Source organism: Caenorhabditis briggsae (assembly GCF_000004555.2).
Source record: "Caenorhabditis briggsae complete genome, chrX, whole genome shotgun sequence".
NCBI lineage: Eukaryota > Metazoa > Nematoda > Chromadorea > Rhabditida > Rhabditidae > Caenorhabditis > Caenorhabditis briggsae.
In genome coordinates, this window is record NC_013491.2 from 5299409 (window position 1) to 5315138 (window position 15730).

The window sequence follows — 15730 nt, forward strand, 5'->3', positions numbered from 1 at the left end:
TATCTTCCTTCTAGGAATTATATGTAAAATTATTTTAATCAGACTTTTAAAACTCCAGTTCCTGTTCTATGGCACCAATAACAAGCTTTTTTTTTATTTTTGAACAACCGCCAACGTTGGAAAATTCGGCCACCAGCTCAATAACCAGGGTTGCGCGGCTCAATTACTGGTGAAAAATGCTATGTATGTTTCCTTATTGATCCGAGAACTCTTTTTCATCAAACTTTCAGGTTATTTAACATATCGACCTTTCTGGACCTTTATGAGTTGACGATAACGAAACAGGCACAGTGATGGCCTAACTTTTTCAACGGACTTGAGCGGGAATTTCAAAAAAAAAATTATCAAAAGTAGTAAATAATTTCCTCATTTCGCTGCAAACTAAAAATAACAACTGATCAACCGATTCTAGTTGTAACTATTCGATACACCTTAATAAAGAACCAAGCTAAACTCAACCTGTAAAGACAGGAAAATTTCCAAGCAGTATTGCGAAATACAAGTTTTCAACTTCTCGAAGCACTTGGCTAGAAGAGAAAAATCGATAATTTTTCGTGGAAGCTTCTACTCAAGTTTTAAAGACAGAAATCTCGTATGTTAATTAATTGTATTTATTAAAACCACAGAAGCATTTCAGCATTTAGCTGAAAAAAAATGAGTTAAGAAAGGATAAACTGGAAATGGGTTCCAACAGAATGGAAAAATCTTGAAGAAATAATATTCAACAAAGTACAAAAAGAGGAAGCGACAAGAAATTTCCGTTTGAGGGACGTTGGGCGGAGGGCATTCGAGGGGCATTCGAGAAATAGACAAAGTTATACAATTATTAGGAATTTTGTTTTTTCCAAATATCAAGGTCTCTATAATAATCTCGGACTCTCTCTGAATAGGTCATCCGATTGCTGCGGTTCAAAAGGACAGCGGCTTGCCGAGCCAGTAGCATGTGCTCTGTATAATTCAAATCGAGCAGCTTTGCGACGCGGGCCGGCCTAGCGACAAACTCCTGAACGAGTTTCCCACTGAGTCCTTCTTTCACAATCCTTTCTTCATCGATATCCCACCGATGAGGACAAATTAGATGAATCCAATTGACTGTATCTTCAGGCTGAAACAAACCTTTCGGTAGTCTATTTATTTAAATGAGTCTGAGAGTAATAAACACTTACCGTCCATTCCGAAACATCTTCTTTGTACCTTTCTGGCTCTTCGAATTCGTAACCTTCCTGCAAAGTTACTATTTTTGAAGAAAATTATTTTTTGACTCACTGTGAACAACTTCTTCTCATATATTGGCCTTACGGGCTCTGCCATGATTCGACGAAGAGAGCCTCCGTATTTTGAACCGAATTCTATAGCCATGAACCTTTCGACCTTTGCCTGAAACGCGATGCAACATTATTTACCAGCTGAAGTCTAGCATTAAATGTTTACCATGTACTTTTTTCTTTTTTCAATTTTTTCAGCTGCAGTTCCTTCATAATCATCATCTTCACTCGTTTTAGCTCCTCTCATCAACCCTCTTTCCAATGTACCAGCTCCGTGCTCCATCTCTTTCTCGCCCTTTTCCTCCTCTCCTCCTTTGTATTGAGAATTTTGTTTTTTCCAAATCTCGAGGTCTCGTTGATAATCTCTGACTCTCTCTGGATAGGTGAACCGGTTACTTCGGTTCACAAGGAATGAGGCTTGCCGAGCGAGTAACCAATGCTCAGTATAATTCAAATTGAGCAGCTTCATGAGATCAACGCGAGCTGGTTTGATGACGAAGTCTTCAAGAAGTGTTCCATTGAGCCCTTCTTTCACAAGCCGTTCAGCATTGATATCTTTTCGATGAGGACAACTTTGCTCAACCCAATCGGCTGTTTCTTCAGGCTGAAACAAACTGTTTGGTAGTCGATTTACTTAAATGAGTCTGAAAGTGATAAACACTCACCCACCGTCCATTTAGAAACATCTACTTCGGGCGTTGGTGGCTCAACTATTCCGCAACCGTTTTGCAAAATCAGTCTTTTTCAGTAAAATTGTTTAATGACTCACTGTGAACCACTTTTTCTCATATATTGGCTTTACTGGCTCTGCCATAATTCGAAGATGAGTGCTACCGGTTTTTGGACCAGAATCCAAAGCCGCCAACTTTTCGGCCACCGTCTGAAACGCGATGCAACATTATTAACTAGCTGATATTTATCAATAAATGTTTACCTCGATCTTTTTTCTTTGTTCGGTCAGGTTTACTGGAAGCATTTCAGGTTGAATAACTGGATGCTGCGGAGGAATAGCTACTGTTCCTTGATCTTGACGTACTGGAGTCTTCAATTTGCAGAATTCCTCGATTGGCGGGATTCTGGTTGACTGCAACCGCTGGCACATCGTGAGGAGCTGCTTGATGTTGTTGAGCAACAGCTTGGTTAGTGACTCCATCCCCATTTCCTTTCGGATGTTGATGCGTACCGCCCTCTTCATCCACCTCTCTATTTGGCACAATTGGAGAAATGGGGTTCATTCTTGCCGGTGGCTCACCATCCGCCTGCTCTGCACTCTCAAGTCCTCGCTTGAGTCTCACAGATCGATCGACGACGATTCCTTCAACGTTGATGCTGAAAATGTTTTACTGTAAATTAAGCAACAAAGTTTGCGTATTATGCTACAAACTTTTTGATGAATATTGTTGTTTTGACCATATCAAAACGGGTAAAGGTTTTGTTCTAATGTGACACTTAGAAAAAACACCAACCTAATATTTTCACCGATCTCCATGTTTCCGGCTTTAAAACGAGCAAACCACGCCTCCACTTCCTGCGTGGTCATTGCTGGGAAATCGGAAGACAACGCTTGCACAACTTCCTCTGAATCAAGTCCTCCGTCGAAGTAATCATACAGTTTGAATCTCTTATAGCTTTCACTTCGGGGGTCCAAGATTACGGACATTTTTGAATCTGGAAAAAAATTTGAAGTTGCATGGTAATGAAAAAGATACGAGGAAATCCAAATGGATAGCAAAATTAAAAAATATATAATTGGAAAATTGGCTCCGCGTCACTTTGAAACCGCGACACTTCGAAACCGCGACACTTCGAAACCGGTCATTTCGAAACTACGTGACACTTCGAAACCAGTCATTTCGAAACCGGTCATTTCGAAACCAGTCATTTCGAAACCGAAAAAAACACGGTCACGTAAAAATAAAATTAAAAATTGGAAATTTTCAGTCTTAAAATTAAAGAAAAAAATTGCAGCGTGAAAATTTAGCAGTTTCGAAACGACTGGTTTCGAAATGACTCGTTTCGAAGTGTCACGCAGTTTTGAAATGACCGGTTTCAAAACGTCGCGGTTTCGAAGTGACGCGGAGCCGGAAAAAAGATTCGCCTTTAATTGATTTTTCGGCCGCACTGTTCACCGTCGCAGGACAAGAATAATAATTCTTATTGACCGGTACTGTAACTCTTCATCTTAATTGACAATACCTCTTTCGTTTATTGACCATACCTCTCTCGATTTTCTGCGCGAGGTACGGTACGCAAAGTCCGCAACCACCGTGACGCGCGCACGCACGCAGATATGTATTGATTCTCTCCGCAACGCGCACTCTCTCGCATTATTCGAAAACACATCGTCCTCCCAATTCGGTTTCAACCTAATCTTGACAACTCCATTCAATCAGGACAATGGCTCTCGTTTCTTGTAAGTTTTATTGATTTTTTTTCTCTAAATTCACTGTTCGGTTCCAGCTACCGGTCAACAACTCGTCGCATCAGGCTTCCCACAGCAAAATGTGCAGAGATTCTCTAATTTGATGGTGAGTCTTTGAAAAATGTGAGGCTCAAGTGTAAAATCTGAGATTCCAGGCTCCAACGATGCTGTTGCAAGGTCACGAAGGAGAGATCTACACCGGAGTGTTCAGTCCAGATGGAACATGCTTGGCGACTAGTGGATACGATCAGAAGGTGGGTAATTTTGAAGACTGATTCATTTATAAACTGAAAAGATGTGGAGAAGGTAGCCATCAAGAATGAAAAGGATCTACAAACATTGGTTTACCTCTAATTTTTGTAGATTTTCTTCTGGAACGTCTATGGAGAATGCGAGAACTTCTCGACCATCAGAGGGCATTCTGGAGCCATTATGGACATCAAGTTCACCACAGACTCTGGAATGTTGGCTTCCTGCGGCACTGACAAAAGCATTCGTCTCTGGGACATGGAAACTGGCGCCTGCGCTCGTAACTTCAAGACACATACCGATTTTGTCAACGCCATCCATCCTTCTCGTCGTGGAGTCACTCTTATCGCTTCTGCCAGTGATGATGGAACGTGCCGTGTTCACGATCTCCGTACCAAGCAACCAGTGAAGACCTATGTTAACCGCTACCAGCAAACCGCCGTCACATTCAACGATACCACCGACCTAGTGATCTGTGGAGGAATCGACAACATGCTCAAGGTGTGGGACATGCGTCGTGACGAGATCAGCTACACACTTCCCGGACATCGTGACACCATCACTGGACTTTCCTTGTCGCCAAGCGGAAAGTTCATTGTTTCGAATTCGATGGACTGCACTCTCCGTCAGTGGGATATTCGTCCATTTGTGCCAGGATCGCGTGCCGTTGGAATGTTCGGAGGACACAATCACAATTTTGAGAAGAATCTTTTGAAGTGTGCGTGGTCGCCATGCGAGAGATTTGTGACTGCGGGATCGTCGGATCGGTTTGTGTACGTTTGGGATGTGGCGACCAAGAGGATCATGTACAAGCTGCCAGGACACATGGGAAGCGTCAACTGTACCGATTTCCATCCAACCGACTCAATCTGTAAGTTTTTTTTTTAATTTGAGAATTTATGCAGGAATGGCACCTAAATGCGTGAATTCGATGGTTTTACACCTTCTAGTCTTCAAAATTTGTCAATCTGACTCTCTACGGGGAATCTTGGGCGGTTTGCCTTGCCGTGCCCCCACTTTGGCAGCAAGGGCGCTAGTATGCTGGGAAAAAGCTTAAAACCTGTAGAATGCTCACATTATACCGTAGTCTTGCGTTACGCCTGTCCTAAGCATGACCAACTTTGCCGCAAGACGAAATGAGACCGCTCGATTCTTTAGTTTCGTCAGTTTTGCCAATCTTGCTCAGACCTTGCCACACTCAACCAAACTGGGCAATTTGCCAAATAAGCGCCAGAATCTTGCTCAAAATTCGTTGAATAAGATCATAGGCTGAAAAACAAAATGAAAAAATAAACATTAAACCTTCTAATACCTTCAAATCAACAAATCCATATTTTTCAGTGCTCTCCGCTGGCAGCGACAAACGTGTATTCCTTGGAGAAATCGACATGAGCTAAACAACTACAAGCACCATCATCTACGGATCTTCTCCGATTGTTACCTTGTTCTGTTTTATAAGTTATTTTCTGATCTCTGATGTCCCCTTCTCCTCGAAAATTCTAACTTTTCTCTTTTTTTTCAAATTCCTTTGTTTCATTTTGTCAAATCCATCGGTTCTACACCAACATATGAAGTTTCAAGCAAATTAAACTGCTGTATTATTGAATATTACTGTATGTTGCCAAGCAGTAAGAAATTGTATTCCTTGAAATGAAAGAAGAAAATAGAAAATCCCGCAAAACGATAATAAAGGTCAATATTTGTAGAATTCGCTTCGCAATTTGCGCTAGAGCAAATAGCGGTGGATAATTATCAATGCGTGGAGAAGGAGTATCAATTCTCGCGAATGGTACGCAAGAAACTGCCATTTTTCTCATTTTGTAAGTATTTTGCTGCTAGATTTTTTAATGAGTCGAGAATTCATTGAAAATTCTTCAAAAATGTGTCAACATTTGGTTTTGATGGTTCTGTTGTCGTTCGGTAGCTGTAGTTTCCCAATTTACAGTACCGGTCAGTGAAATATACAAATACTTGTTTTTCAGAAGATTTTCGGCCGGTTTGACCGGCTTCAGTAGTCTGGAGCTCGGTTGTCAAAATTCGATCATTTCAAATGACCATTTTTTTCCAAATGTTTCCAAATGACCTGTTTTTTTCACGTTTCTAAGACGAAAAATGGCAAAAAAAGAGTGCCGTAGAAACCGGCAAATAGCTGGAAAACAAGAGTTCCAGAAAATTATGTTAATGCGAAACTTAAAGTCTAGACCTGCTTTATGCATTCCAAAAATTTGAAAATGATCGGAAACTTGACAGCCGAGCTCCAGAATCCTGAAAATGCTGATCCACCGGGAAGGACGTTTCTAGATATTTGAAAATACTGTAGCAGTAGGTTTTAGATATTAGCCAATAGTGGATTTCAAAATTCATGAGAAATTGAATGATGCAAAAATACAGTGCTCAAAACTTTTCTATTTGCAAACAAGCCTCATGCACTTCCTTATTTTTTTTGTTTGATATAAAATCTTGAGGTCGATTTCGAAATTTCCTCTTTATTCTCTAGGTTAATTTTTTTATTCTCAAGGTAGACTAGGCCTTCAGGTAGTTTGGGATGTTCTAGAAACTTCATTAGAGGCTCGCTAATCCAATTTTCCCATCATCCACATCTTATCTCCTTCCCTTAGTCCTAGTCTCGTCCTTACGTCATCACGACCTGAGTGAGTGACAGAAGATCGATCCTCCTCCGGGCCCACCTATCCACATTGTCCCATTGCATACCGTTATTAGGTGTTATCTCGAGGGCCATTCAACACTGTGAACGGTCCCCCACTGCCTCTCCACCCTACTCACTCAACACACTCTCTCTTCCACTCTATCCACTGTGAGCGCGCGCGTTTCGGTGGTCCGAGATAATACGGTCCGCGCGCGGCCCCGCGCAGTGTGACCTCTTACCAAATGCACGTTGTCTCTCTAGCACTCTAATGCACGTAAAGACGAGACGATCCGTTCGTTTGCTGTGTTCTGCATTGCCTCCTTCGTCACACACCATTTGGTGTAGGGCTGCTCGGGTGACCTCGTTCTTCTCTTCATTTATTCTCGAGTCCTTTAGTCTATAGGGTGGCAACCCTCTCTGCAGTCCTTCTTTGCTTTAGCTATTGATCCGTTACCGTGTCGCATTCATTTTCATGTCACTTTTTCCTAAATAGTCTACCCACATTGACCGTATTGCACTTCTAATTTTCTCCTTCATCTACCAAGCTTTATTTCAGAAAATGTTGGGATTCTTCGGTCCCTTCTATGAGCAACTGGTCGGGATGCTGCGAAAGCAGCAAGGCCAGCTTGCTTTCGACACCATCGACCGTGTCAACGCTTGGTTTACCCCATTCGTGCTCGTCGCTATGACCCTCGCCATCTCTTGCAAGCAATACTTTGGCCAACCAATCAAGTGCTGGACGCCACGAGAGTTCTCTGGTAGTTGGGATGGTTACGTGCACGATTTTTGCTTCATCGAGAACACCTACTTTGTGCCAAACGGAACCACGGTCACCGACGAAGCTCGTGGCGATCGTCACATCAACTACTACCGATGGGTGCCACTGGTTCTTCTCCTCCAAGCCGCCATGTTCGTCATCCCGTACAACATCTGGAATATGCTTCATAAGAGAACCACGATCAACTTGAAGGCATCTCTCCGATTTTTCGAAGGAGCTATGAAGAAGCAAGAGCCCAATCAGGCATGTGAATCGTTTGCCAACGAACTCTGGAATCGGCTCCTCGAAATCCGCAAGTCCTCGAACAAGGTAACTTGAAAATTCTTGCAAATCCTAGAATTTTCAACCCAAGTCTTTTTCAGCTCGCCGGTTGCCAAGCCACCATCAACTTCTTCCTCCTCAAGCTCGGCTTCATCTTCAACATCATTCTTCAAATGGTCCTTCTAAAGCACTTCCTGGACGTTGATGATTACTTCTGGGGATTCTTCCACCTCTGGAATGTCGAGTTCAAAGGAACCGCAGAGAAGGAAGACAGCATCTTCCCTCGCGTTGTCTTGTGCGACTTCAAGGTTCGCAACCTCGGCCAACAACACCAACACACTGTTTCGTGCATAATGATCTTGAACATGATCATCGAGAAGCTCTACATCTGCTTCTACTTTTGGCTCATCTTTGTGTTCTGTCTCACCACCGCCGGCATGATTCACTTTGGATTCCAGATGCTTCTCAGAAGACACAGCCTGGTTCCAACCAACTTGAACAACAAGGTAGGCTGTTTTAATCGTATTTTAGAATCAAAATTTAACTCTCACCCCTTTCAGCCAGCCATGAATCCAACCCGCTCGCACCGCTTCATCCGCAAGTACCTCAATTTCGACGGAATCCTCCTGCTCACTTACGTCGACGCTCAATTTGGCGCGTTCCGCACATCCCAGGTCATCGACGGTCTCATCGACCGTTTTGTTGCCGAGGTTGGTGATGACTATCATCCAAATTACACCATGCTAGATAATGTGGAGTATGATGAGGCTTCGTGGAAGTCCTAATAAGCCTAAATTCTGTTTTTCCATGCCAATTTTTTGATCTCCTGTAACTCTGACAAATCGAAATCTGAATATAAACATATCGAAACACTTGTTCTAAGTTCTAAATTTCCTCTTTTTCTAGCAACAACCCGATTCCTCCACCGTCACCTCCCTCCACGAGGACCATCCAGAAAGATACGTGGCCTTCAACACTGACACCATCCCAATGGACCGCTTGAATCGCAAAGTTCACAGCCTCATCGAAGAAGTCGACGGTCCATCCGCACCATCAGCTCCTCAAGAGAAGAAGGAGATGTGATTAATTGATTTTCTGATGTTCTCAATCGTTCTCTGTCATACTGGTCGTCTCCCATACCTTTATTCTTTTATCCATAATCTTCCCCCCCCCCCTCAATCAAGTTTTCAGTGTTTTTTAAAAAAGAAATTGAGAAATAAATCCATCCCCATTTCTCACGCATAAAATTTCTTATTCAGAAATCTTTATACCTTTTTTGGAAGGAAAAGAAGAAATCTTACCAATCAATATTCCCTAGAGAGGAGAGGAAAACTAAGACGAGCTTACAGATTATTTTGAGCTATGTAAGATTGTCTAGTTTCCTTCTTCTCCATTTTGAGGGGATTTTCAGAGAATATAATGAGCAAATAATGTGAAACTAATAGTTGGGTGTGAAATGATGGGGCGGGGATGAAATTGTGGGTAGATAAGACCCGAGGAAGACTCACTGACAAGATAAATCGTTTTTTTCTTCTTCGTTTGAGAAGAAGGTTCAAAATCAGAGGCGCTCCGAAAACTGTTGTTGAGTTTTCCTTCAGTCATAAGATTGAAAGATATTTACAACAACCGAGAATTCCTTGATCGATTCGGTCGGACCAAAGGTGTCTTCAGAAAAGAAATGGACCAATAGAACGACTTTTGGTATCTTATCAACTGATATAACTTTAATAGCTGTGATGACGAAGACCGCATTGTTAGGCTGGGTTGTCCGTTGGGATTTGCATATGCAAAAAGGACAAACAAAATTTGGAAAATATATATTGATGATGCTCTTAAAGTGGAAATGAGGGCACGTCGACTGCAGGCACTCATAAGCAAAAATAATACGAATGAAATATAGAAACTTGTGAAGATGAACATGACACGGAACCCCAGATGTGTTCCATTTGTATCGTCGCAGCTGTGTTCATCTGAGATTGTGTATTTCGTAATATTTAAAGCTAGCACAAATTGAAAACTGCTATACAGCTGTAATTTGTGCTTGAAACACGTGGTCCTAGCGAAAATTCAGTAAAAAGTACAAAGAGATTTAAAACATCAAGAATTTGACATCTCTGGTAGTGAAAAGTACAACAAAGCTTGCCAAAATCAAGAAAATGAAATCTCTGGGGACTTTCCTATATTTGGCATCTTTCCTAAAAGTACACTATAATTATTGCTCATTGTTTTTGAACTTTCCTTGGAAAACACTCAACAACACATAAGATATATGAAGAGTGCAAAGGATTTATACTTCAGTCATCATTCTCATCTGAAAGAATATAAATACCACTGGATACCAATTTTTGTCATTTTTTCTAATTTTCTGGTTTCTGGCGGCTGCTAGGCAGAACTGTAGTACGGCTTTCTTTTTTCAGGGGTTGCCGGGCTTGCCGTACGAAAATTGTTTTTTGCTATGCGGCCCGGGCCGCGACTTTTGAACCGCGACCGGTCGTCGGTTTCTACAGCTTTGCAGTTAGGCAACAGCAAAATAATTGTTTAATTACATTTTTATGAATTTTCTGAATGCACTGATTGCAACTAAACGGTTGATAAACACTTTGTTAGTGTTTACAGAATGAAGAAAATAGGAAAAATGAAAAAAAAACCCAGTTTTTTTGTAGTTTACAAAGTATTTTTCAAAGGCTGGACTGAAGAAATTGTATGGTTTCAAAATTTTAGAAATGTAAAATGTAAGAACATGTGTTTAACAACAACCATATGACACTAAATCGATGGGGAAAACAATAAATAAGGTTTTTTTTTTTCAATTTTTCGGTATTCCAATTGTTTGTTTATTTTTAAATTTTTCATTGATTTTTTTTCAATTTTTAAATTTAAAAGAAAGTCTGATTGTCTTGGTTTTTGAACATTTGAAATAACTTTTGAAATTCCACAAATCAGGAAAAACGTGTTGTATATTCTTTCAAATTGACTCTAAAAGTTTTTTTTTGACAAGGCAGAAAAATACTGAAAACAGGAATCGAAACGAGCCGCGCTGGACCAAACTTGCTCAATTTCGGATAAATTGATAGATTTTCCTTAATTTTGAACTAGAATTCACCGAATTTTTTATAAGAAACTTTGGAAGAATAGAATAACCCCGTGATAAGAGAACCAGACTTTGCCACGCGGTCTAAAATATTTCTGTTCTACCCCATGTGAGTAGTTTTCCAAAAATTCAGCTTTATCTTTCATTTATCATCCAAAGTTTGGATTTCATAACCCCTTTTTGCTTATTCACATCTTAATGACATCAATTCAAAAAGTCCACCAACTAAACCCAATTCTCTAGAGTTGCCTAGGTCTTTCGGAAATTTTTGGTGAATAATGTCTTTCTCCTCCTCTTCTTTACTCCGTTTTCCAAGAAGAAGAGAATCGATAGCTTCCATGGGCTCCTCTCGCATTTGACACCCACAAAAGGGCATCCAGGCTACAAATTGGTCCATCTTTGCATTCGGTTTCTGACGTCTAACTTGTTTTGATTGCTTTTCACGAAGTGAGAATTGCATCATATCCTTCTCTCTCCTCTCATCTCTTCTCATCGTTGTTTATTTCTAGAAACACGTACGTGTTTTATGAACAATTTCGGAAGAATAAGTTCCAACTTTCTTGGTTTGAATTCATTGAAACTTCAAAGTGTATACGTGAAAAACCGGAAACTGTATGACTTTGATATATTCCGAAAATGGTAAAAATATAGTGTAATGCGATTATTCCGGTTCACTAGTTTGAAAAATCACTTCTGTTCTCAACTTTATTACTTTTTTTTCCACAGTAATCCTCAGTTTCCATATTTCAAACACACACAACAACAATTGAATGTTCCATCTTTTGAAATAAATAACCAGAGAAACATACACATACGAAGGCAATTTTCTTTTTTCTCCGGACCCTTTGACCCTTCTCGCCTTCTCCTTCCAATACGCTTTTCTTCCACTTTGTTTTGTTTTCTTCTTTGGTCTTCTATTCAAGGATATAAAAAATTTATGAGATACGCGAAAACGTGAAAAATCCTAGATTCTGTTATATTTTTTGTAGTATTGGTGTTTTTCATAGTGAGGTGTAGTTTGTTGAAAGTGTTTGTTTGTGTTGGGCAACATTTTTTAAAAGTTTGATTGGTTTTGAATTCAATTTCACTGAGCAGTTTGTTTAGAGAACTTGAGCAATGTATTTTGTGTTTTTTGTTAGCTGTCTTGTTTTACATTTAGAGACAATTAACATGGGATCAGCTACAGATTTCGGTTCCGCTAATTGTTAAAAAATCATTTTTAAAACTAATTTAATTTGTGATTTAAATCGTAAAGCCAGTATTTTTTATCTGTAGTACCGGTCAATGAAATATGTAGTACCGGTCAATAAAATCTGTATCTTTCGGTTAATTTTTGCCTAATTCGACTATTTCGTGCCTGCGGATCACTGTAGAAACGTTAGAGGGTCTGAAACAGACCTAGATTGAAAAATTTGCTTTTGAAGAATTTTTTGAAAATTCAGGATGAAAGAAAAAGGATGAAAGAAAAAAGTTTTTTATCTGCAAATAATTTTCGAAAATATGGAGAAAAATGAACAACTCGATACACGGGTCAAGGTGAGAAAAATCTGAAAAAAAAACCCAGCCCGATGCAAGTATGGTTAGACAACAAGACGGAAAATGAGAATTTCCAAAAAAATTATTTTATCAGCATTTTTCATAATACAACTTCTTCTAAAAATAATAAATTCATTACGCTGAAAATTTCATATTTTCTATTTTGTAGAGAAGCACATTCAACATACCGAACTCTCATATTTTTAACTCGTCTTCTTCTCTTCTTTTCATTTTTTATCTTCATATTCCTTTCATCTTCTTCCACCCAATCTTCTCTTCTTCATCATTTTTTCTCTTTTGTTTTCTTGAACCACACCACCTCCTTCTTCTCTTTCTTCTTCTGCCGTTTCTGCCACTGTCTTACGTGGCAAAAGCAATCGAGGTGCGCTGCTACGAGAGAAAGACAAGTGCTCGAGAGGCGGCAGACAAAAAGTTTGAGCTTTCGAGTTTTTTTTTATCTCACGTAAGCAAACCACTTGCCCCGCATCCTCCAAACTAATCTTTTTATCCTCCGAGAAAACCGAGAGAGGCACCGACAAATGTGTTCCCATTCACACAACTGCTCAGAACATTTTTCACTCTGCACCAAGTCTTGAAGTTTGTTTTTCGTTTTTCTAATCTCTCAAATTTTCAGTAGCATCTTGAAAAATGGCCCCAACTGTTGAGCGCAAGAAGATTGACCTGGCTCCACTGAAGGCTGCCAACGTCCCAATCTTCTTCATCGTTGGAGGACCAGGATCCGGAAAGGGAACTCAATGCGACAAGATTGTTGCCAAGTACGGGCTCACTCATTTGTCTTCCGGAGATCTTCTCCGTGATGAAGTAAAGTCGGGCTCTCCACGTGGAGCTCAGCTCACAGCTATTATGGAGTCCGGAGCTCTAGTGCCATTAGTGAGTTGGGCTAGAACCTAGAGTACCGGTAAATATTATATAGAAAAAAATTTTTAATTGATTTTCGGTGATTTTGACCCTTTTCGAGAGTCCGGAGCTCGGCTGTCACGTATCCTTGAAAACTTTTTAGCATGTAAAACAAACCTAGAATTTGTCGAAATGTCTAGTTTTTCCGCTATTTGCCGATTTCTAGAAGACACGTAAATTGGCACGCTATTGTATTGAAATTGTGAAGAAAAAAATGTCCTTCAAAAAATAGCCAAAATGTCAGACTCTTGATAATGGTCAAAATGTATTGTATGTATTAGTTCTACCAAAAAGTCAACATTGTTCTATACATCTCCATTTTTACACTCTGATTGATTCCAGGAAGTAGTTCTCGATCTGGTCAAGGAGGCCATGCTCATTGCTATTGAGAAGGGAAGCAAGGGATTCCTGATCGACGGATACCCAAGAGAAGTTGCTCAAGGACAGCAGTTCGAGTCCGAGGTGAGCACCAACTGACGCTATTTGACGTGATATTTAGGAAAATATCCGTTTTAGCTATAAGTCTTAAGATAATCTGACAGGTTAAGGATCTTGATGATTTCCGGCCACAAGCATTAGCGCCATGACCCCTGAAAAATAATAATTTCTCTTGCCAAGCTTGGTACCATGCAAGTAGAGCGCCTGCAAAAACAGTTTATGGATATCTAATTCTATAAACTATTGGTCCACCTCTGGTCTTTCTGTTTTTGTTTATTCTGAGCGGAAAAACAAAGTTCAGTATAACGCTCCAGATGAAATTGTTTTAGCGTATTTTGCCATAACTCAAAAATGATAATGTAATCATAACTCAAAAATGATAATGTCATACTGTTATTTAGGCCTTCAAATATTTCCAAAAAAATACTGTGTTCAAAAACTGAAAAATTTCAGATCCAAGAGGCCAAATTGGTGTTGTTCTTCGATGTTGCCGAGGAGACTCTCGTGAAAAGACTCTTAGGTCGCGCTGAAACCAGGTAATGGAGATTTTCAATCACTTTATGCACTCTAAAGTGACTTTGTACAGTGATTAGTGTTCACACATACAGTGTTCCTAGTCTAGAATGGGTGTCTTTCAGAAATCGGAAAGTAGCAGAAAAAGTAGTAATTTTCCGAAAATTCTGTAAATGCAAAGTTTTTAATTGAGGTCTGTTTACATCCTCCAAAATTTTCAAAATGATCGGACACTGGACAGTCCATCTCCAGGCTCCTGAAAATAGTCAAAATGGCCGAAAATCAACTGAAAATATGTTTTTTTGTCTTTTATCGGTCGGTACCATAGATATCATGGGGCTATGAACTGAATTTTCATAATGTTTTGTTTCAAGGAGGACTCCGATCAAAAATTTTTATTGCATTAAAATGTTCAAAAAGTTGTCTATTTTCCCAATATTATAGCGAAAAAATTCGACAAAAATCCGAAATCCCCGAAAAATGAAAAAAGCGGAAAATTTTCAAAAAAAAAGTTGCTAGGAGGGACGAGGATTTNAATTCCCGCGCANNTGAAAAAACTAGGCCACGGAGCCTGATAGCCGTTTTTTAAGTGGCAGTGGTTTTTAAAGTTTTTTACCTGCCGGACATGAAAACCGAAAAAATCCGGAAAAATTTCCATGTCAGAAATGCGCTATGATGCCGTGGCCTAGGTTTCTCACTGCGCGGGAATTCAAATCCTATTTTTTCTCAACGCCGTTTTTCGGGGATTTAGGATTTTCTTTGAATTTTTTCGCAATAATGTTATGAAAATGCATATTTTTTGAAACATTTTTAGGCAATAAAAATTTTTGGTCGGAGTTCCCCTTTCATGTTCTTCCGCACCTTTAATTCTCAATATTCCAGTGGGAGAGCCGACGACAACATTGACACCATCAAGAAGCGTCTTCACACCTTTGTCACATCTACCGCTCCAGTCGTTGACTACTATGAGTCCAAGGGAAAACTTGTTAGAGTGCGTGGTTATTCAATTTTGGCTCTATTAAAAAACATATCATTGAGCTACGTAACGGCTAAAAAAAGTGTAGTAATAACATCAAGCAAAAAAAACCTCATCTAGGGCGGGGAGTGTTAGTCGGAAAGGGCGATAGACTAAAGAGAAACTAAGTATCTGCTCAAGTAGAGAGAAAATTTTCTGCTCCGCATGTTTGAGATGAGCACCGCTATTTTGCTGATGACGTCGTTTAGCTGTTCTTTTTCTCTATTTTTGGCACTTTTCTTTTGAGAGCTGTTTAGCATTTTTTATGAGGAATTGATTATTAAATGCAATTAGTGCCTTACGCCTTTGAAATTAGCCTTTAAAATTAGTGTAAATTAAGTACCCCAAATGTTTGCAGATCAACGCCGAAGGATCCGTCGACGACATCTTCGGAGTCGTCGTCGCCAACCTTGACAAGGTCACATCCAAGATCTGAGAATTCGTCATCTTCTAGCACCCGCAATAATTAGCGAGCATCCGCTTCACGTTTAAACTCACCATCTCCCATCTTTTCATTTTTTCTTCTTATTTTCTTCTTTCAGCAAACACAAGACACATACACTTTGTACCTAATAAAGATGTCTAGCTTTTCATTTA

The 15730-nt window shown here is 39.9% G+C and overlaps 4 protein-coding genes across 4 annotated transcripts; 3 read left to right on the top strand and 1 right to left on the bottom strand.

Annotated features, from left to right (window-relative positions):
- Positions 1 to 826: 826 nt before the first annotated feature.
- CBG17374 lies at positions 827 to 2925 on the bottom strand (the record flags this gene model as incomplete). Its single annotated transcript, XM_045239155.1, has 8 exons — positions 827 to 1105; positions 1167 to 1223; positions 1267 to 1377; positions 1432 to 1869; positions 2035 to 2145; positions 2200 to 2255; positions 2302 to 2594; positions 2732 to 2925. 8 exons carry the CDS (start codon positions 2923 to 2925, stop codon positions 827 to 829), a joined length of 1539 nt encoding a protein of 512 aa, XP_045096185.1.
- Positions 2926 to 3662: 737 nt separating this feature from the next.
- CBG17375 lies at positions 3663 to 5333 on the top strand (the record flags this gene model as incomplete). The annotated part of the gene is made up of 5 exons (XM_002643948.1): positions 3663 to 3678; positions 3726 to 3793; positions 3843 to 3941; positions 4051 to 4807; positions 5278 to 5333. 5 exons carry the CDS (start codon positions 3663 to 3665, stop codon positions 5331 to 5333), a joined length of 996 nt encoding a protein of 331 aa, XP_002643994.1.
- Positions 5334 to 7142: 1809 nt separating this feature from the next.
- On the top strand, positions 7143 to 8705 carry Cbr-inx-2 (the record flags this gene model as incomplete). Its single annotated transcript, XM_002643949.1, has 4 exons — positions 7143 to 7670; positions 7724 to 8128; positions 8183 to 8332; positions 8529 to 8705. The coding sequence occupies 4 exons, from the start codon at positions 7143 to 7145 to the stop codon at positions 8703 to 8705; spliced, it is 1260 nt and encodes a 419-aa protein (XP_002643995.1).
- Positions 8706 to 12897: 4192 nt separating this feature from the next.
- On the top strand, positions 12898 to 15569 carry CBG17377 (the record flags this gene model as incomplete). Its single annotated transcript, XM_002643950.1, has 5 exons — positions 12898 to 13140; positions 13510 to 13629; positions 14059 to 14141; positions 15001 to 15109; positions 15492 to 15569. The coding sequence occupies 5 exons, from the start codon at positions 12898 to 12900 to the stop codon at positions 15567 to 15569; spliced, it is 633 nt and encodes a 210-aa protein (XP_002643996.1).
- Positions 15570 to 15730: the final 161 nt, after the last annotated feature.